The following is a 20,224-nucleotide window of genomic DNA, read 5'->3' as shown; positions in this document are numbered from 1 at the left end:
TAGACAATCTTCATTAGCCATCACTCCCAACAGAAATTTTGGGAATTTTATAGATAATTCATACCATTTACGCCAGGCAGGCTACCTGGAGGACACAAGCAGACCCGTTTCTGTCCTCCAGGTAGCCGGGTCTCCTGGTGTAAATGGTATAAATCCTCCATGTTATTAATTGCTGGTTGGTTTAATTAACAGGATTGCGTCAAGAATGACAAAGACAAACACAATCCGTGTTCCGATAAATTGGATAAAAAAAAAATGGGCAACGCCAAGGGGGTGCAAGCGGCTTGCAAATTGAACAGCATTAATGAAGACGATGTTAAAAAACAGGTATACTTAAAAATGACCAGCAATATCATCTATAACAGGGGGATCATGTTTTAGAAATTCTACAAATATATTTTTCAGTACGCCTTTAGCAGATGCGTTTTTAAGGAACGGGTCAAATCTTGCCCAAATTCAACCGTTAAGAAGGAATACCAAAAATCGCTAGAGCACGCCAAGAGAGCCAAAGTAAGTCAAAATATTAATTAAAATCCAAGTTTTACCAGGATTAGGCGTAACTAACGTACATTTTGAGAGTTGAAAAAGACTGACATCATTAACAGACTTATTAGCTCCCCCTTCCCCAGCTCTACTTTTAATTTTTAAAGCTCGTAGGCCTTGGCCTAAAAAATATTTTTAACGCTTTAATTTTCTTTCAGGACTGCGTTAATAAGGAATAATAATAATAATAATGTACGCTCATACATCCGCTTTAAGCGATAATTGGAAATAAAATTAATTTGGAAAAACAAATCTGTGCTTAATTATAAATAAATACAGTATTTTAAAACAGTATTTACTGTATAAAGGGGAATGCAAATGGGGGTGTCTATTGGCCAACTGATAAATTCAGACCAAGGCCCATACACTTGGGACCATTTATCATTTATGACAACATTATGACCATTATTTTCGAGCAACAATAACCAAAAATTATTCATTTTCCTGAATATCTAGTCATATTTTCATATTTAAAACTAAATAATAAAGTAAAACCAGTACTCACCCTGTGTAGATGAGTTGCAGCTTGCGGGAATCCGCCCACCTTCGTTGTAAAGTAAACGTGGCGTGATTTAGATAAGCCTTGGCTTCCAATTTTCCATATTACCGACTCGTTTCCGTACTAGGTATACAATTACATACCCTACTACCTTTAAGTTATCAATAATTATTAAGAATTAAACAAGACTCAAAATACTTAAATCGTTTGACTTCTCGCGACTAGACTTGTAGAAAATTTTCGCCATTATGAGCAGTAGGCCAGTAGGCACCAGCGTGGGAAATAAGGCGGTGGCACAGGGCAAATGACCAGTTTAAAAATTAAATCGGAGGGGGGGGGGGTCAGTGGTCCACGGGACCACTAATAAAATTCAGGGGTAGCCAGAGTCCGGACATTATCTTAACTATTTTAATCATCCAATTCTTTAGTTTAGCAGACGACGCCACGACGGAAAATTAGGGAATTATTCTGTATGGACTGTGAGAAGATCCCACTAAAATATTGAAAACCATGGAGATTTTTGAGTAAAATGCCACATACTGCGAGAAGATTCCAATAAAAATTGAAGACCATGGAGATTTTTTTGAAGAAAATTCTGTGGACTATGAGAAGATGCGACAAAAAGAGTTAAAGAATGGGCTTATTATCAGCCCACAGGAACGGGAAGTAGTTTCTAACTTTCAACTCGTCTGCTACAGCTTCTACAGTGTATAACGGCGTTTATAAACGTTGTTTATTCGGACGGTATTACTTGACGATATGGCGGCTATTGGAAAATCGCATTGTCGTTGGGATATTTGCGACGTTTCATCCCTGTTTGGCCGAGAGCCCTTGTATAAGGAATTTTTCCGCAAAACAGGAAAATTCGAATATAAATGGCGAATAAAGTGCCAATTGGTTCGAAAACGGAGAAATCTGTTGTTACGCGTCGATGTGGTACAATGGAGCGACAATTTAAATCGGCAAGTAAGGGCTGAAGGTCGCAACTCGGCTTTTTTCCAACTACTCGACGGAGAAATGCGATTTCTGGCCGAGTTCAATGTCGCCAAATTCGAATGCGCTTTCAGTCGTGAAATACCATTTGATTTCGAAGAAGAATGCATTGACGAAACTGGAATCATTCTTTTGTGTTTCCTCACGGAATACGCCAAGGAAAACGGAGATCGTAGCAGACCAATTACGAACACTTTTACTCAAGAATATTCCGCAGCGAAACCCCCCGATCTGCATTTGCACGAAAAATATTCCGCAGTCAAGTCCCCTGATTTGCAGTTGCAGGAAAAACACTCCGCAGTCAAGTCCCCTGATTTGCAGTTGCTTGAAAAATGTTCCGCATTCAAGTCCCCTGATCTGCAGCTGCAGGGGAAACATTCCGAAGCCAAGTCCCCTGATTTGCAGCTGCAGGAAAAACATTACGCAGTCAAGTCCCCTGATTTGCAGTTGCAGGAAAAACATTACGGAGTAAAGTCCCCTGATTTGCAGCTGCAGGGAAAACATTACGGAGTAAAGTCCCCTGATTTGCAGTTGCAGGAAAAACATTACGGAGTAAAGTCCCCTGATTTGCAGCTGCAGGGAAAACATTACGCAGTAAAGTCCCCTGATTTGCAGTTGCAGGAAAAACACTCTACAGTCAAGTCCCCTGATTTGCAGTTGCTTGAAAAATGTTCCGCAGCGAAGTTCTCTGATTTGCAGTCTCACGATAAACGTTACGAGCCCAATTCCCCTGATTTGCAGTTGCAGTCCGAGATAATAATGCCATATCCCACACCCTTGCCTTTGACGCCAACTTATTTCGAGAAATCTCCTTCATTCAAGAATCAAAACACACAATCGAGGATGAGAAAATCGCTGGAAAGCCGTTTTGAAACGTACGAACCCGTGGGTCCACCCAAACCAGAAGACACGTTCAAATCATTCAACGCGAAAAATTCTTCTTGGAAGTCCGAGAAACCAATCATCGCTCAAGATAATTCGACCTCGTGGTATCCGGAGAAACCAATCATCGCTCAAGATAATTCGACCTCGTGGAATCCGGAGAAGCCAATCATATGGCGAGGAAAAACGTCTTCGCCAGTGACGGTTGAGAAAAGCGTCAACGACAAATACTTCACGAAAGAATGGGGCGATACATTCGATTCCGATTTGATCATTCTATCGAAAACGGCGTCTTTTCGTTGCCACAAAGTCATCTTGGCCAGCGAATCTCCATTCTTCAAGCAATTACTATCTGGCCGGGAAGACACCGTTCACACGCTCGATTTCAGCGACGAATTCGATACGGAGATGGTGCGTGACCTTCTCACTTACATTTACAAGAAAGAAACCCCCACAAATAGGCCACCGACGCACAACACTCAATTGGCCGAATTAGCGCGTCGCTTATCGTTACATGGCCTGAGAGATGCCTGTCTTCGAGCCACCAACACCACGGCCATCTTTCCCTAATAAACGCGGCCGTTATTTTTCCCTAGACGCGGAGTCACGTGATATTCTCTTCATGTTTTACTCAGAAAGATTTAATTTCCTTTTGTTTCTTAAAAATTGTTTTAACAAACAAGATTGTTTTTCATTTTTTTCAATTTGATTTTAAAGTTTAAATAAAATTGAAACTTATTATACGTTTGACAAAGATTTATTAATTAATATCAACGACAATAATTTATAATAAATAGTCTTTCTCTAAAAAGTCACGTGGACTGCGACGGTAAAGCGATAAACACGTGACCAATGGTCGAAACTTGAATGGGGGAGGGACTTTAAAAATTTAAGAATTGTTAGGTCTAACTTGACGTGTAAAAAGGGGGGGGGGAGGGGAAGTAATTGGGAACATTTTTCGTTATAAGTCCATGTTGTTGTTGTTGTTGGGTAAATCAGTTTTTTGTTGAAGTCTACTTTCAATTTCTTGTTGTTTCAACAACAGACCCTACGCGTCAAGGAAACAAGGACATGGTCACCGTAACCCATTGATGGTTGGGCAAAGGCTTAAGGTTAAAGGCTAAGCTTGTGCTTGTCGCGTTCACCGGAATAAGGTTCATTTGCTCAAGGGTTTAATTAAGAGGGTTTCATTGCCGATGCGTTTGCAAAGGCCTAAAGTTTGATAAGCCTCGTCGCGTGCATTAGTTTGAAGGAAACAAGGACGATAACCGTTATTACCGAAACGCGAAACCCACTGATGGTTGCGCAAAGACTTAAGGTTAAAGGCTAAGCTGCTGCTTGTCGCGTTCACCGGAATAAGGTTCATTTGCTCAAGGGTTTAATTAAGTAAGAGGGTTTCACTCATTGCAGATGCGTTTGCAAAGGCCTAAAGTTCGATAAGCCTCGTCGCGTGCATTGACACGGAACACTAGGCTAGGCTAATGAAAAGGTGTCATTGGGTACTTACCCGTCTCAAGGTTGAAAGTTGTTGCAAAATTTTATCTTGCCTCGGTGTCGGACGTTCCATGATGATGTTAGGATTAACTAAGGGATCTCTGTCTTCCTGGGAACTGTCTCTCCTGATGATCGGTGGGTTGTTTTTCGTTAAGGCGTGACCCGTGCTCTCGACGTTGTTCACCAGATACGTCTCACCGTTCTTGGGACTAGACTGGTAGTGATGAGAATTGGATTCAAAGTCCAGGGCGGCATCCAGGTCCTGATTGGCTAAGACCGCTCGTAAAAGGGTCATTTTTTCAAGGTCAAAGCTGCCCTGTTCGCTCCATTTGCGTCGAGGCGTGGGCGCCACCTGACTGGTGTCGTAAGCGTCATCGGCGTCGGCGTCCAATTCGTTTTGCGGGTAGTTAACGTATTGGAAGTGTTCAGCGCGTCGAGGGGGTTCCGGGTTGGAAGTAGTATAGTTGATAGAACGCGATCCTGGATAGAACGTCTCTCATTCGAAGACGACAAGGACAAAGAGTATGAGTGATCAAAAGGTTAAACTTACCCGTTCCGGTATTTGGTAAGAAATTCTCTTGACTGTGCCATTTCCGCCTGACTGGCGCTTCGCCAAAGAACGTCGTCCTCGTTTCGTGTTGACGAAATCCTTGATGGTAATCGGGAGGGGCTGTCCTGGTATCATTACCACCGACATCAACACCACCACCACCACCACCACCGAGACGTCGTTGATCTTCCCGGAAAACCACATTGGGCAAAGAATCGGAACTTCGACTCCATCTTCCACTCAACGGTGGTAAAACCAGGACGGCACTGTCCTTGTTTGTGCTTTGAACGGGTGGAACCCTTCTCTCTCCGGCACTGATCGTGTAGGTCGTCCCTAGTTTGTTAACGGAGTGTGACGCCGCTTTACCACCATTTTGTTTGGAAGCGGTGGCTGCCGATGACGACGCGGTTATCATCTTCTTGGTCTGCGTCAGCGCCTTCTGCGTGGCCAATTCCTTTTCCCAATGTTGTTTGCGCATTTCTTGAAGTTTCTTGCGTCGACGACAATTTGGATCGCGTTCGGTCATTTTGACAAAGTTCTTGGACGGTTTGTTAACACCCCATTTGGGTTTATTCGCTTCGCCATTCGACGATTGATGAGCGGCGTTAATCGTGGTGGCGTCCGATTCACCACCACCACCGTGTGGTTCATCGTGGTTCGTTTTGGGTTTAGGATTACGAATACTGGTTCGTTCAATGGCAGCCGCTGAACTACAACAACTAGAACTAGACGAACTGAAAATCGGGGGGTTTAAAACAGGGTGACTTGACCACCGGGGAGGTCAGGGTGGTCTTATCTTATCTTATCTTATCTTACTTGGCAGCGTAATCAGAATGGTCCACTTTCCTCCTGGAGGCGACAATGGGCGGTTGTTGGCTCGGTACTTGATGCCAGGCATCCGTTTTAGTCGCGCGGTACTCGGTTTGGGTCCCCATATCCCTACTACTCCCCCAGACATTAACGGGGGTCATGGCCTGATTAAGCCTCGTCAATCTCTCCTGTATCCTCCATTGAGACGGAGTCAGCAGACGATTTTGAATGTAGGGAGACAAACTGGGTTCCGTTTGAATCCCGAATTCCTTCGTTACTTTATTAATACTATTGTTGCACGTTGAAGGTGAAATGGGAGAATGCGCGGGGGGTTGAGTCGCTTGACTTTGAATTGGATGGACAGTGGCCATTTGTTGGAGTCTAACGGCACCCACACCCTGAGGAGGTGATGACTCGGGACTCGGTTTAACTTCGCCTTTCATCCACGCCTGAAAATGTTAAACCAACGTTTTTCGGACCGTCTTTCGACGGCGGTTCAAGGAGGGAAAACACGAACTGACCTGTAAGGAAGTTAGTTCCTGTGCGGATATGACGTCATGGTCATCTTCGGAGTGGTGCCGACTATTGTAAGATCCAGCCATACTCAAACTAGGCGTCAGTTTCTCTTCGGTCGGACTCGCGCTTGCCATTTTATTGGATGACGACGCTTTAGTATTATTGGTGGAGATGACGGAATGGGCGGGACTAGCGACTTTTAGAGAACTATGAGATTCGTTTCCTCTTAAGCCTTGGTTTAATTTTTGAGCTCGTTTGGCTCTTTTCTCGGCTTCAGCCGCTTCTTGCGCATTTTTTACCGCTTCTAAAAGAACTTGTCGTTTCCTTTCTTCTAATTCCTATTAAACGAGACGCGTAACGCCTATTTTAACACGGGCGCTTGCGCAACACTTTTAAAGCTCATAACTCTGGTTCTATTACAGATACGGCGATGTCCTTTGAGTATGTTATAGCCCCATTTATCCTCTTTCCAATGATACTAAATACTTAAGGTTACAACAATCAGGGCCCGAGTAATTACGCGAAACGTTCATACACAGTCGCTCCATAGGATTTACATTGGCGCTTTCACACAACTTTGGAGGCTCGTAACTCTGGTTCTATTAGAGATACGGGGATGTCCTTTGAGTATGTCATAGCCCCATTTCTCCCCTTTCCAATGATACCCAATACTTAAGATTACAACAATCGGGGAACGAGTAATTACGCGAAACATTCATACACAGTCGCTCTATAGGATTAACATTGGCTCTTGCACACCACTTTGGATGCTCATAACTCTGGTTCTATTAGAGATACGACGATGTCCTTTGAGTATGTCATAGCCCCATTTCTTCCCTTTCCCACGGTACCCAATACCCGAGGTTCCTACAGTAAAGGTCCCAAGAAATAAACAATTACTTACCTCTTTCTCTTTAATTTTTCGTTGTTCTTCCTCGAACTGGGCTTGAATCCTTTTCCTTTCTTCCTCCAATCTGAGTTCCTCTTCTTCTTCCTCCTTCCGTTTGCGTTCTTTCTCCTCGCGTTGCTTACGCTGTTTCTCCTCCATTTGGGCTTCAATAAATTTCCGATACTCCATGGCTTTGGCCAGTTTTTGCGCGCGATTCGAATCGGTTTCAAAGACCCCTTGACCTCTGGCGTGACTACGAACGCTTCCGCTGACGGGATGCGATGGCTGAGTGGGAGAAATTGGACCGGAAAAGGAAGTATGGCTTGGCAAATCGTACCAGACGTCGTTGGCGCTCTCATTCCTCAAACTATGACGGGCTAACCAATTAAAAGAACAATTCAAGAAGGCCATTATGGAAACATTCGTCAATGGTACTCGCAATTACCGAATTCTTCGCGGCTCCATAATTCGGGATTATCATTGGAACTAGGGTTAGCGGAACTCGGCTAAAATGGAAATTAAAATGGTTTACTTCGAACCCAGGACGCCATTTTCAATCCACCGTATCGTACCCCGAATGGTAGGGAACTCTTGAGATATTCGGGTATTCTTTGACTAGAGACGGAGCTCCTGAGGGAATACTTGGAAGGCTCCCTTCGTCTCTGATTGGTTGTCGTCATAGCGATAGACGAAGGGGCGGCGCTGGTGCCACCTTTCTGATAAGGAAGACTAGACGAAGTAGTTCTCGAAACGGGGACGTGGTTCAAACTCCGCGATCTCTGCCTGGGCGCCCCACCCCCTGGTCGTCCCCAAGGATCCCATTCTACCAATTCCTCTAACAATTAAAAATATTTACCAAGGCTTAGCTTAAGCCTCGGCTTACATACATACATACCCTAATGACGTAATATTTACCTTTTTCTTTTTGCCACTGTCTGCGTTTGGCTTCCAATTTGGAACTGGAGGAAGTTTCGCTGACGTTCGACACGGAGTTGGATTTCCGAGGGCTTCTTCCCGGTTCAGCAGCTTCCCTCTCATCACGCAAAGGCCTAACTGGAGCCGGACTCGCCTCTAACGACGCTGGATATCCGCTAAAATTTGACGTAACGAAACCACGTGACTTTGTTTCCGACGATTTAAATTATAATTAAGATGGTTAAATTTAATAATTTATAAACCTTTCATCTCCATCATCATTTTTAACATCATACGCGCAATCATTGTAAAAATCAATGTAACCTGCGTTAAAATAGATCTACATGAAATCTCTTTAACTATAATTACAGTTATAACATGGATGAAGAATGAGCGTGAGCGTGAGGAAATTTGTTTTCACGCTATAGGATAGGCAACTCCTTATCTCGAACGACAGCTTATTCCGTATATACTCTGTTACAACATCAGTTGTCAGCACGTGCAAAGCTGGGTCGCTATGTAACCTAGCTTTGAGCGTGCTGACAAGAGACTAAAAAAATCGCGGATATTTTAAATCCGTCGTCTCTTGTCAGCACGCGCAAAACTACGTTACATAGAGACCTAGCTTCGCGCGTGCTGACAACCGAAGCGGTAACAGCCCGTACTTCGTACGCAAACGTCATACCCTACCAACCCTTAGCTCAGTGTCATCCCCCCTACAAGAGCGCGCCCAGAGGAAGGGATACACAGTCTACATCCCTCTCTAGTGCCACTAGTCTATACAGAATAAGCTGTCGTTCGAGATAGGGAGTTGCCTATCCTATAGCGTGAAAACAAATTTCCGTACGCGCATTCTTTATCCATGGTTATAATTAAGCGGACTGACCAGCGGGAGATGGGTTTTGACCAATAGCGGCATCCAAAAGGGACCTCAACTCGGACTTGGATAGTGTTACCGTTTCGCCAAAATTGCGGGCGGCGTTAGACGTTGAGATACTACTACCATTCCAACTCCCCTTCCTAACTACCGTCGAGTTTTGATGATTACGCATGATTTAACTATTAATTACGATTAATTTAAAACTAATTACGGGCCAAGGCTTAACAAAAAATAACCCAATTCTAAGTTCCATTAGGTATTTATAACTAAAACTACGCGAATTTTAAAACGGACTTTAATATTTTTAATTAATTAACACGTTAAACTAAGTTTAAATTAATTTTTACTCACAGAAATCGTCATTTTAAACTGATGTATGCGTTGGGAAGGGATCATCGCCCGAAAATCAAAACATTGATCTGATTTGAATCGATTTTTCGCAGCAGACGACAGTTCAGAAGAAATCCTAGAAGAGGCCAGTGACCTCACTCCGCCAAAGTAGCCAATCAGGAATAGGTATAACGTGGAGGATTATACCAGTTACGTAGAAATGGACTGGAGTGGATGCTGCAAAATATTTTAATAATTAAATTACGAAAATTAAAATGAAGTAATTTGTCTTTATTTGAATCGTAATTAGGAGAAGAACAAAATTAATTCTCAAGCATAAATTCAATTTTCCCTTTTTTTCATCCAGGGAAACAATGACGAAGAAATTATCCATAGATTGTTTGATGACGTCACACTATTAATTACTCCGATTTTTTTTTCTTTTCCAAACAAACACAAAACACGGGCGGGGAGGGGGGTTAATAATAGCGCTCTGCATGTCTGTCTGTCTGTACATTTCACTTCCCCATCTTATTTTTAGGACTAACCCCGCGAGTCTCGTGAAATACCACCGCGCGTCACAATTACTGAAAATAGCTAATTACTTCGTTAATTACCAACCGATTTTAACGTAACTTAGCTTAAAAGTTAGCTCCGGTTCAGTTCTATCCGTACGTAAAGTCATATTTTAAAAAATATTCCAAACACGAGCTACAAAATGGATAACGTAAACGAAAGACGTAGAAATACAATGGCGCGTCATGATTACTTAAAAATTAATTACTTCATTAATTACCAACCGATTTTAGCGTAATTTAGCTTAAAAGTTAGCTCCAGTTCAGTTCTATCAGTACGTAAAGTCATATTTTAAAAATTATCCCAAACACAAGCTACAAACTGGATAACGTAAACGAAAAACGTCGTAAAAATACAATGGCGCGTCATGATTACTTAAAACTTAATTACTTCATTAATTACCAACCGATTTTAACGTAATTTAGCTTAAAACTTAGCTCCGGTTCAGTTCTATCCGTACGTAAAGTCATATTTTAAAAAATATTCCAAACACGAGCTACAAACTGGATAACGTAAACGAAAGACGTAGAAATACAATGGCGCGTCATGATTACTTAAAATTAAATTACTTCATTAATTACCAACCGATTTTAACGTAATTTAGCTTAAAATTTAGCTGACATTCAGCTCTATAATTACGTATAGTCGTATTTTAAAAATTACTAAAAACACGAGCCACAAACGCGAAAACGTAAACCAAAAACGCCAGTTATTAATAAAACGTGAGCCGATTTTCGCTCTTACTAGGATTGGTCGACTTACCATCGGTAAATATTTCACGAGACCCAAGAATTATTAGTTTACTGAAAAACCCAATAACATCTTCACGTTGCTAATTCTCACATGGGCTGACCATGATGTAGATGAGGATGCATTTGACCTTGCTGTTGTTGTTGGTGCTGCTGCTGCTGTTGTTGTTGAACCACCACCTGTTCCTCTTGACCTTGAGGGTTGCGTTCGCGTCGCCTTTTACAGAAACGAAATAGTCCCATGTCAATCAAAATCAGTCTCAGAGTCGATCTCGAAAAATTGGGAAGATTGGTGTCCGTGTTGACGTCAGTCAAGAACTGAACCAAAGTCGGGGCTTCGTTTCGCGCCGTGTATTGATGCATTTTCAAACGAATCGCCGTCAAGATGGATTCGTCATATCTGAAAAGCCCCGCCCCCATTGCGTCAGCCAATAAAAAAAACCCGCTTCAGAGACCACCTTACTTACTTACCTTTCAATTCGGGTTTTTCTGTGAATATTGGGTCTCTGTTTCCACGTTCGTGGTTTCGACCTTGGTGAGGGTGGTCTGACCACCTTCTTCTTCTTGGTGGGCGGGGCCGGGGCTGCGACGTCCATCCCGCCTTCCTCGCCCTCGTTAACGCCCGCATTGGCTGGTCCCCCGACGTTATCACTGTTCTGACTCTCTTGCAACATCGACTTTTGTTTCTCCGACTTCAACTTGAAGATGGTTGTTGGGCAGACGCCAGTCAGGGCAGCCGCTTCATTGGCTATTTTACTCCAGGCCTTTTCGGGGGAAAGACTCGACAGGTGGAAAAAGACATTCAATATCACTTGTTTCGCTTGAGAATTAATGGCGTCCCCTTTGCTAAATTTCTTGAAGTAAGGATGAACTTTCGGAGGATCCATTACGGGGTCTAAATCTGAAAATTAGTCGCGTTTCAAACAGGCCATACTATTAAAGACGTCGTCAGTTTGACGGCGTAATTTCCACGGAAAACATAAAACTGATAAATCTGACGCCTACACGATTAACTATGTTGGTTATGAAATTGTTTAACTCTTAATATAACTACTAGAATTAACTATATCAATATCTTATTTAAATTTAATTATTATCTAATTTAACAAGAACCAAACTGTCAAAACGTTTTATCTCATACCCAATGTATCGTGATTCGAATTTCCAAAAAACACGATATTGACGATGAAATTGAAAAGATTAGGCTTATTAAGATTTATTTTAAGTTACGGGGATTAATTACGAGTGGATTTATACTCGATTTCTTTAATTATTAAAGTAAAGTTTATGAAAATCGCGGCAGAAACGCCAACTACCCGTTGTACCCGACTCACACCGAGGTTAACCTTTGACACAGCTACACCGGACTCGGGATGGTAAAATTACCTTAAAGGCTGTAAAGTGTGCTAAATAAAAATTATGCTTGAAAGAAAACTCTACAATTTTTATAGGTTTTCACTTCCCATCATTAAATAGATTTAATTTATAAATTAATTAGTGTCAGAGTGTTAATTTTCAAAAGAATCCCCAATTTAGACTCGTAAAGTAACCAAAAACATATTTGGTTTATTTTCAGTCCCACTATTCGAGCTACCGCAATCGGATCTTAACGTCGTCTGCTCCTACTACTGATGACGTCGGCATGAAATTTTCAAAATAAAGCGATATATTAATTTAAATTATTGAAATTTCTTTAGTGGGGGAATTTATTCTTGTAGAAATTAAAGGTCAATGTTTGTTCAAATAAATTGGTTTTTAAACGGTAGTAAACGAGGCTTTTTGGCATCGAAATCATTAATCACTTTAGCTAAATGTAAGAAATCGGGTTTTTCCCAACCCAGCGGGAGACTTTTTGATAAATATCGAACTCAAAATGTGATCGTAAATCAGGGAAACATTCACCGGAAGACGTTTTTCTTATCTCCAAAATCTTGGAATAACGCGAAAAAAACACAGACGAAAAAAATCGAAACTAAAGAACTTCGTCGACTATTTAAACTAGCCAAACCTGAAAAATGGACTTTGGCAGGTAAATATTAAACTAATCTAATTACACTTATTAAAACTAAACACACGCAAAAAAAACCGGGGGGGGGGGGGCTATGGGCTTCTGATAAAAACTATGAGACCAAACACTAAACATGACGTCACACTTAAAGGGCTAGTTCTACAATTTAAAACGTAAGCTTAAAGGGCTAGTGACACCCATTTATAGCATAAGCAAACTTGTAGGGGAATCACGTGACCCGCGCTTTGCGTTATTTAAAGGGCAAGTGACACCCATTTGTAACGTAAGCTCAAAGGGCAAGTGACACCCATTTGTAACGTAAGCTCAAAGGGCAAGTGACACCCATTTATAACGTAAGCTCAAAGGGCAAGTGACACCCATTTATAACGTAAGCTCAAAGGGCAAGTGACACCCATTTATAACGTAAGCTCAAAGGGCTAGAGAGACGATTTGATAACTGAATCATTACATAGTAAGGGACGTTATAAAGGGCCAGTGACACTACATAATAAGGGACATTATAAAGGGCCAGTGACACTACATAATAAGGGACGTTATAAAGGGCTAGTTATAAAGGGCCAGTGACACCATATTTAAAGGATTTTAATTTTCTTTGGCGTGTAAATAGGCGCGACAGTATTACTGTTAATATCAAGTTCAGTGACAATGGCATTGCCTTTCTGCATGGGGAAGATTATCGACATCATGTACACGTCGGAATTGGGGGACATCAAAGGAAAAATCAGCACAATATGCCAAATACTAGTGGTCGTTTTCGCAATAGGGGCCTCGGCTAATTTCGGCCGATCCTACCTAATGAGCGTCGCGGGTAATAAGACCTTTTGACCTCCCAAAGTAACCAATTAACCCCCGCGGTGAAAATAAGTCTATTTGCGTGCGCAGGTCAGAGAATAATAAACCGATTGCGAACCAATCTTTACGACAGCGTCCTCAAACAAGAAATAGGCTTTTTTGACAAAGTCAAAACGGGCGAATTAATCAATAGGTTATCGGCGGACACTTCCGTCGTCGGATACTCCGTCACCATGAACATCTCGGACGGTTTAAGGTCAACAATCGCCGTCATAACCGGCGTCGGAATGATGGTAACACCCCCGACCCCCCTCCCCAATGTATCTAGGCCTCTAGGGTTAAACTTTCGCGTCATTGACCAGGCTTACACGTCACCCGAACTGGCACTCGTGGGCTTAACAACAGTACCTCCCGTGGCATTAGGGGCTGTCTTTTACGGACGATACCTTCGCAATATCACCAGAACAGTGCAGGATTCTCTAGCCGGAGCGACGCAGGTTAGCTCGTGACAAGGCTTAACGAGACACGTTCGTTAAGCCTTGTCAGCGATTTAGGCTTAACGAGACACGTTCGTTAAGCCTTGTCAGCGATTAAGGCTTAACGAGACACGTTCGTTAAGCCTTGTCAGCGATTAAGGCTTAACGAGACACGTTCGTTAAGCCTTGTCAGCGATTAAGGCTTAACGAGACACGTTCTTTAAGCCTTGTCAGCGATTAAGGGCGCGTTGAAACTTATTAAACTCTTAAAAACTCATCAAGGTGGCTGAAGAACGCATTGCAAATATCAGAACAGTCCGAGCTTATGCTAGGGAACGTTCCGAAAGTGACCGTTACATTAATAAAATAGAGCAAGTCCTACAATTGGCTAAAAAAGAAGCCATGGCTCGTGCAATTTTTTTTGGATGCGTAAGGACAGCGTAATATTGATATTTTAAATTAGATAATTAAAATTAATTAGGGTACTTGGTAATTAGGCGGGACTTAGTGGTAATCTGGTGATATTGACTGTTCTTTATTATGGCGGAACCATGATGTCGAATTCACTGATAACAGTCGGAGACTTGGGGGCATTTTTAATGTACGCCGCTTACGTTGGCATTTACTTAGGAGGTAATTAATGATACTTAATTATTCCCGATTACTTAAATCAAATTAATGCGAGGTTAATTGAATTGAATTGAATTAATTAAGGTTTGAGTAGTTTTTACTCCGAAACCATGAGAGCCTTAGGCGCGTCAACTCGTCTTTGGGAATTAATGGAACGCAAACCAGCCATACCAATATCTGGTGCGTTGATTGATTGATTGATTGTTAATTAGTATTAATTAATTAACGAATCAATTAATTAAGGCGGGCTGATACCCGAGAAGCTTAAAGGGGATGTGCAATTTAAGGAGGTCAATTTCAGTTACCCAAACAGAGACGACGCCTTAATCTTAAACAATTTTTCATTGGATATTCCGTCTGGGAACGTCGTGGCCATCGTTGGCGCCAGTGGCTCCGGTAAATCGACCTTAGCCGCTTTATTACTCAGGTTCTACGACGTCACTTCCGGTAAGACCGTTTAACTTTAAGTCGCGTTGAACTACTACTAACTTACTACTAATCGCGATTACATTAAATTAGGCCAGATATTAGTGGACGGTCGTGAGATCCGTCAACTGGACCCTCATTGGTTAAGAAAAATCACGGGTTTGGTTAGTCAAGAACCGGTTCTCTTCTCGGGTACAATTCGCGACAATATATTGTACGGCGACAATATATTGTACGGCGCCGCTAATCTGACCAATGAAGATGAACTCAGACGCGTCGCCCAAGAAGCAAACGCCTGGGAATTCATACAGAGATTTCCTCAACAATTGGACACGCTCGTTGGCGAAAGAGGCGTCATGCTTTCAGGTAAGGTGGTCAAGACGCGCGGACAACCGTCCCTTAAGAGTATTCAAGACGCGCGGTCAACCGTCCCTTAAGAGTATTCAAGACGCGCGGTCAACCGTCCCTTAAGAGTATTCAAGACGCGCGGTCAACCGTCCCTTAAGAGTATTCAAGACGCGCGGTCAACCGTCCCTTAAGAGTATTCAAGACGCGCGGTCAACTGACCCTTAAGGGCGGTCAAGACGCGCCATCAACCGTCCCTTAAGGGCGGTCAAGACGTGTGGTCAACCGTCCCTTAAGAGTATTCAAGACGTGTGGTCAACCGTCCCTTAAGAGTATTCAAGACGTGTGGTCAACCATCCCTTAAGAGTATTCAAGACGTGTGGTCAACCGTCCCTTAAGGGCGGTCAAGACGCGAGTACAACCGTCTCTTAAGGGCGGTCAAGACGTGTGGTCAACCGTCCCTTAAGAGTATTCAAGACGTGTGGTCAACCGTCCCTTAAGAGTATTCAAGACGTGTGGTCAACCATCCCTTAAGAGTATTCAAGACGTGTGGTCAACCGTCCCTTAAGGGCGGTCAAGACGCGAGTACAACCGTCTCTTAAGGGCGGTCAAGGCGCGCCGTCAACCGTCCTTTAAGGGCGGTCAAGGCGCGCCGTCAACCGTCCTTTAAGGGCGGTCAAGGCGCGCCGTCAACCGTCCCTTTAGAGTATTCAACACGCGTGGTCAACCGTCCCTTAAGGGCGGTCAAGACGCGCGGTCAACCGTCCCTTAAGAGTATTCAAGACGCGCGGTCAACTGACCATCCCCCCGTTTCTTTACAGGTGGTCAACGACAACGTATTACGATAGCCAGGGCATTAATAAAGGTAACGTAGGCCTACTTAATTAAAAATCACTGACCAGTAGATTCCGGACCGCCATTGTTCATTCCAGGACCCTAAAATCCTGATTCTGGACGAAGCGACAAGCGCCTTGGACGCCCACAGCGAATTCTTGGTGCAAGAAGCCTTAGAACGTCTAATGCGTGGACGAACGGTCATCACCATCGCCCATCGATTATCCACCATCTTAAAAGCCAATCAAATCGCGGTCCTGGACGCGGGAGGCGTGGCTGAAATCGGTACTTACGATCAGTTAATGTCTATAAAGGACGGTAATGGAAAGTTTCGGGCGCTGGTACAAAAACAAATGGTGCAAAATTAAGTAGTTATGCAATTAAATATAAATTTAGTTTAATAAAAGAATTATTATAATGTTACGTCTCCTTAATTAATTATTTCTTATGACGTCATAAAATGTTTAGGAACAACAAATTATTTTAATTATGATAGAAATATTATTAAAGAAGCGGGGTTGCCGGACACTTAGTTCCGGTTCCCGAGAGATTTTAATAATAGGAAGCTCGACCTCTGGCTCCTCGACCTCCTTTTCTATTGCTCGTGGCCCTTTCCTAAATTAAAAGATGACCAAGGCTTACTTAATTAATTAATTAATCCGGCTTAATTAAAACAAGTTAGTATTAATTACTAAATCTTTCCGGATTTTAGCAATCAGATCCTGACTAGCGGGTAAATATAGTTCCTGGATACGAATGGCGTCATGAAAGTTTTGGATGGCCTTGTCCTTTTTCTCCCATTTGACGTACAAATTGGCCAAGTACCGATAAACTCGCGAGATACGTTGGTGGTTTTCACCGTAAACCTAAAAAAAAAACCCCCTTAATTATTTTGACACTTAAATCGGTGGACACGATAACTGTGGAACAGCTTAGGTCCGGCGTGACGCTAGAAATGTGGCAGGAATACTCGGAAAAATGGCGGACGGTCTTCCTGAATCGTCCGCCATTTTTCCGAGTATTCCTCCTCCATTTCTAGCGTCCCACCGGACCTAAGTCGTTCCACAGTTAGCGTGTCCACCGATTTCCCTCAGATTAAGGATTATTCTAAATTAAAATGACCCTTGCCTTCTTGTGTAACTCAATCGAGCTCAAAAATTGGCGTTCAGCGTCACCAAATTCGCACATTAAACTAAAGAGATTCCCCAAATTTCTCAAAGTATCCGAAATCTTTAACATATCGTTAATCTTAATAAGTTTAGTCTAATTAAGGTAGGCCTAATTACTTACCTCGCGGAAATAAAGCTTGGCTTTAACAATATCCTCTTTGTAATTACATTCGACAAGGATTTCTTCGGCTAACATGATATGTTCGTCGCATTCCTCACGCTTTTTAATAAAATAGTAATTGAGCGCGATGTCCGATGAGACTCGGGCCGTTTCAGGATGATCCAAACCCATGTGCTAAAAGAAAAAACGTCGTGCAAGTACCCGTCCCCCTTCGAGGGACAAAGCCTAGGTAATTGTACCTCTTTGAGGATTTCCAAGGCTTCCAGCCTCAATTTCAAACTTTCCTCTCGCTTCTTAAGCATTTCGTAACTATGCGCGAGTCGAGACAAAATGTGCGTCATCTAAAGAGAACACTCGTAAGTGGATGACGCTAACATTGTAATCGGAGCTGATACGATAGTAATTACGGTATCAGGATGGGCGTTGATAAAATCACCGTCTTCAATTAGTTCGCGAGCGATTTCGTGTCCTTGTCCGATAGAACCTTCAACCGATAACATCAAGATCGGATTGTTGACGCGACAAAGTTGCGCTTCAGCCGAACATAATTGGGTTAGAGTCTTCAAATATTGAAGTTTCGACTCTGGACTCTGCGCGTGTTGACATTGACAAAGAGGGAGAGAGAGATTGGAATAATCTTCGTCAATATTTCGCGTCTAATGGCATTTTAAATACCTTCTTCATAAGGTTGATGGCTTTAACGTAACATTCTTTGCTTTCTCGACCATTATCTTGAATTCGATAAAGATAGGCGGCCGTTTTGTACGCGTGAATGTACTAAAGGTCAAAGGGTTTATCGCTTTTTTAATGTGTTTAATAGTTGGGATGGAAAGGAATTGAGGATTCCCTACCAACAAGCCTTCTTCAGTGCTCGGACACGAAGGCAATGCATCAGGGTCACTATCTATCTTACGCAATAAGCGCATCCCTTCACTCTGATACCCGTAAGCCTCTTCGCTACTCGATTTGAAATTCCAATGGTCAGCTGCCAATTTCATTGCACACAAGGCCAATTGGAAATCACTCTAAAAACATATTGGTCAAGACCTATCTACATATGGCTTCCGATGCAGAGAATATTAATAATCTAATTTACTCTAGCAACTTTATTGGCTCTTTCGAGTATTTCGATTCCTTCTTCGTACTGTCCATTTTTATCATGGATTGTCGATAAACTGACTAAAACGGGGAACTCCTAAAAGTTTTCGCATCTTTAACGATCACTTAAAGTTTGTTTCTGTCTCTATTCTTACATCTTTCCCGAATCTTTTCAGTTTTCTTTCTAAAAATTCTATGGCCCCTTTACTGTCTTCTCGTTTGCTAATAAGTCAATCCCCGATACGTAAAATTTAATAAAATAAAAACCAAAAAACCCCTTTGGTAGTAAAGTACTTACTTTAGAAGGAGGACCAGATGGTCAGTGACTACGTGTCCTTCGAGAGAATCGACTCCGAGTTGTTTCTCTATGTCCAAAACGATTTCTTCAAATATCTTACTCAATTCTTCAAGGTCATGGTCTTTGAAAGTGTGAATCGCCGTTGTCACACGGTCACGAAGATCAGTATCCAAATTATCCAAAAACCCATCGTAAAATTCTTTGCAAACCATATTGGCTATTTCAGTACTGTCGCAGAAGACTGAATTTCGCGACTTTTTCTTAACTGACAACTGATGCTTTTCGATTACGACAAATACACACTCGATCTAAAACGCCCACAAGTGCTCTTTGACAATTTTCCACGTTAAAACAAAACCAAAACTAAAAGTAAACATAGATACGCGCCTCTTTGACAACTTTACAGAATAACGAGCAGACAACGCGAAAGTATCAGATACCGATTCATTTGATCTCTCACTGGACCGCACCGAAAGAAAACCATCCCTGACTTTTATTGTTAGCGCGTTCAGTGCCGCGATCGAATAAAACGAGAAAGCGGACAATACATCCTTGGCTACGTATGTCCTTTTTTGGCGCGCTTTTCGGTGTATTGCAAGGTAAAACACTTCTACACTCTACAGGCGCCCGTAGTAAATGGATGGGACGCCGGGAGTGTTGCGCACTCCTGTAAGCCAAGCTTCTGGGCGGCAAAGTTTGAGGGAATACGACACATGTCGGCGATCCTACCCTATAGGTGCCGGCTGTCCCGTGTCCGCCGGAGGTGACTTACCCGGTGAATTACCATACGGTATTCAACCACTTACCCCACTCCACCTTCCGTCACCTCCCAAGTAAACCTCAATCCTTCCCTGCTTCTACACATACGACCTAGCGGCCCCCGTCAGTGCTGGGCCGCGTAGGGTCTCCCGCTCAATTCTTCCTGGTGCTAAAGGCCTAACGGCTAAGCACTAGTGTTTGTAGGTGGTAAAAAAAAAAAAAAAAAAAAAAAAATGGATGGGACCGCTTGACCCTTAAAGTTGTATTTACATAAAGCCATAAGTAACATAATAAACATAAGTATGACTCTTCCTGTTGTAATAATGCAAATTTCAAAATGAAACCTATAATCAACACTGACACTCTCACTTACATCAGGCCAGGACTTGCAACCCCGTCGAGTACTTCATGCTGGTCTTTGGCGAATGACGTAGTTCTACAATATTAGCCAATCACAATAAACCTTCTCCTTGAACGTATTTGTGTCGGAAATAGCTCGTCTGCTATTTATTGTACAAGCTCGCAGGGTCGCGGTGTTTGTATGTTTCACTTTGAAAGTCGGATATTTCAGCACCAAAAATTATAAGCCTTTTGAAGTCTAAATATTCGGTAACTAAACCT

General features: G+C 42.5%; 5 protein-coding genes across 11 annotated transcripts in view; 1 reads left to right on the top strand and 4 right to left on the bottom strand.

Annotated features, from left to right (window-relative positions):
- LOC149618097 (uncharacterized) overlaps positions 1-1,112 on the bottom strand; it is a 29,365-nt gene extending 28,253 nt beyond the window's left edge. For all 6 annotated transcript variants that reach the window (XM_089855691.1, XM_089855685.1, XM_089855690.1 and 3 more), the window contains exon 1: positions 1,049-1,112. The gene's annotated coding sequence lies outside the window, so the exon portion shown is untranslated. The remainder of the gene's footprint in view (positions 1-1,048) is intronic.
- A 2,540-nt stretch (positions 1,113-3,652) lies between these two features.
- Positions 3,653-9,423, bottom strand: LOC149618096 (uncharacterized). Its single transcript, XM_089855809.1, has 11 exons — positions 8,978-9,423; positions 8,355-8,415; positions 8,092-8,267; positions 7,749-8,011; positions 7,622-7,682; positions 7,192-7,553; positions 6,293-6,625; positions 5,778-6,220; positions 4,962-5,695; positions 4,425-4,891; positions 3,653-3,965 (listed from the first exon to the last, which is right to left on the bottom strand). Exons 1-11 carry the CDS (start codon positions 9,141-9,143, stop codon positions 3,879-3,881), a joined length of 3,153 nt encoding a protein of 1,050 aa, XP_089711935.1. The 5' UTR covers positions 9,144-9,423; the 3' UTR covers positions 3,653-3,878.
- A 148-nt stretch (positions 9,424-9,571) lies between these two features.
- Positions 9,572-12,084, bottom strand: LOC149618095 (uncharacterized). The gene is made up of 3 exons (XM_089855168.1): positions 11,768-12,084; positions 11,098-11,527; positions 9,572-11,026 (listed from the first exon to the last, which is right to left on the bottom strand). Exons 2-3 carry the CDS (start codon positions 11,511-11,513, stop codon positions 10,717-10,719), a joined length of 726 nt encoding a protein of 241 aa, XP_089711294.1. The 5' UTR covers positions 11,514-11,527; positions 11,768-12,084; the 3' UTR covers positions 9,572-10,716.
- Positions 12,085-12,223: 139 nt separating this feature from the next.
- On the top strand, positions 12,224-16,576 carry LOC149618094 (ATP-binding cassette sub-family B member 10, mitochondrial-like). The gene is made up of 11 exons (XM_089855169.1): positions 12,224-12,655; positions 13,263-13,463; positions 13,538-13,740; positions 13,810-13,944; positions 14,206-14,352; positions 14,421-14,556; positions 14,638-14,733; positions 14,797-15,000; positions 15,073-15,345; positions 16,146-16,189; positions 16,257-16,576. The coding sequence occupies exons 1-11, from the start codon at positions 12,358-12,360 to the stop codon at positions 16,524-16,526; spliced, it is 2,007 nt and encodes a 668-aa protein (XP_089711295.1). The 5' UTR covers positions 12,224-12,357; the 3' UTR covers positions 16,527-16,576.
- Positions 16,539-19,258, bottom strand: LOC149618093 (uncharacterized). Of its 2 annotated transcripts, none has more exons than XM_089855167.1 (11): positions 18,845-19,258; positions 18,702-18,768; positions 18,545-18,643; positions 18,300-18,473; positions 18,124-18,225; positions 17,856-18,038; positions 17,688-17,789; positions 17,449-17,622; positions 17,287-17,388; positions 16,851-17,024; positions 16,539-16,795 (listed from the first exon to the last, which is right to left on the bottom strand). In XM_089855167.1, the coding sequence occupies exons 1-11, from the start codon at positions 19,054-19,056 to the stop codon at positions 16,754-16,756; spliced, it is 1,431 nt and encodes a 476-aa protein (XP_089711293.1). In that variant the 5' UTR covers positions 19,057-19,258; the 3' UTR covers positions 16,539-16,753. The 2 variants fall into 2 exon arrangements, with proteins under 2 accessions (XP_089711293.1, XP_089711292.1); XM_089855166.1 differs by having other exon boundaries at positions 16,539-16,773; positions 18,845-19,257.
- Positions 19,259-20,224: the final 966 nt, after the last annotated feature.

This window comes from Phalangium opilio, unplaced genomic scaffold (genome assembly GCF_054372755.1).
Source record: "Phalangium opilio isolate 3A_F unplaced genomic scaffold, DU_Popi_V2 ptg000209l_1, whole genome shotgun sequence".
NCBI lineage: Eukaryota > Metazoa > Arthropoda > Arachnida > Opiliones > Phalangiidae > Phalangium > Phalangium opilio.
Note: the sequence above shows the minus strand (reverse complement) of the source record. Positions and strands in the feature narration are given on the sequence as shown.

Bases quoted from the DNA above. Each gene is read 5' to 3' on its own strand.
- LOC149618094 (XM_089855169.1), top strand. From the start codon at position 12,358: ATGTTTGTTCAAATAAATTGGTTTTTAAACGGTAGTAAACGAGGCTTT. The intron at 13,741-13,809 runs GTAACACCCCCG...GTCATTGACCAG, and splicing joins TAACCGGCGTCGGAATGATG to GCTTACACGTCACCCGAACT. The intron at 15,346-16,145 runs GTAAGGTGGTCA...GTTTCTTTACAG, and splicing joins AAGAGGCGTCATGCTTTCAG to GTGGTCAACGACAACGTATT.
- LOC149618096 (XM_089855809.1), bottom strand. From the start codon at position 9,143: ATGCGTAATCATCAAAACTCGACGGTAGTTAGGAAGGGGAGTTGGAAT. The intron at 7,554-7,621 runs GTAATTGCGAGT...TTAATTGGTTAG, and splicing joins ATGGAGCCGCGAAGAATTCG to CCCGTCATAGTTTGAGGAAT. The intron at 4,892-4,961 runs GTAAGTTTAACC...CGTTCTATCCAG, and splicing joins CTTACCAAATACCGGAACGG to GATCGCGTTCTATCAACTAT.
- LOC149618095 (XM_089855168.1), bottom strand. From the start codon at position 11,513: ATGGATCCTCCGAAAGTTCATCCTTACTTCAAGAAATTTAGCAAAGGG. The intron at 11,027-11,097 runs GTAAGTAAGTAA...GGGGCTTTTCAG, and splicing joins AGAAAAACCCGAATTGAAAG to ATATGACGAATCCATCTTGA.
- LOC149618093 (XM_089855166.1), bottom strand. From the start codon at position 19,056: ATGGTTTGCAAAGAATTTTACGATGGGTTTTTGGATAATTTGGATACT. The intron at 17,389-17,448 runs GTAAGTAATTAG...GATATGTTAAAG, and splicing joins CCAAGCTTTATTTCCGCGAG to ATTTCGGATACTTTGAGAAA. The intron at 17,025-17,286 runs GCAAGGGTCATT...TTTTTTTTTTAG, and splicing joins CGATTGAGTTACACAAGAAG to GTTTACGGTGAAAACCACCA.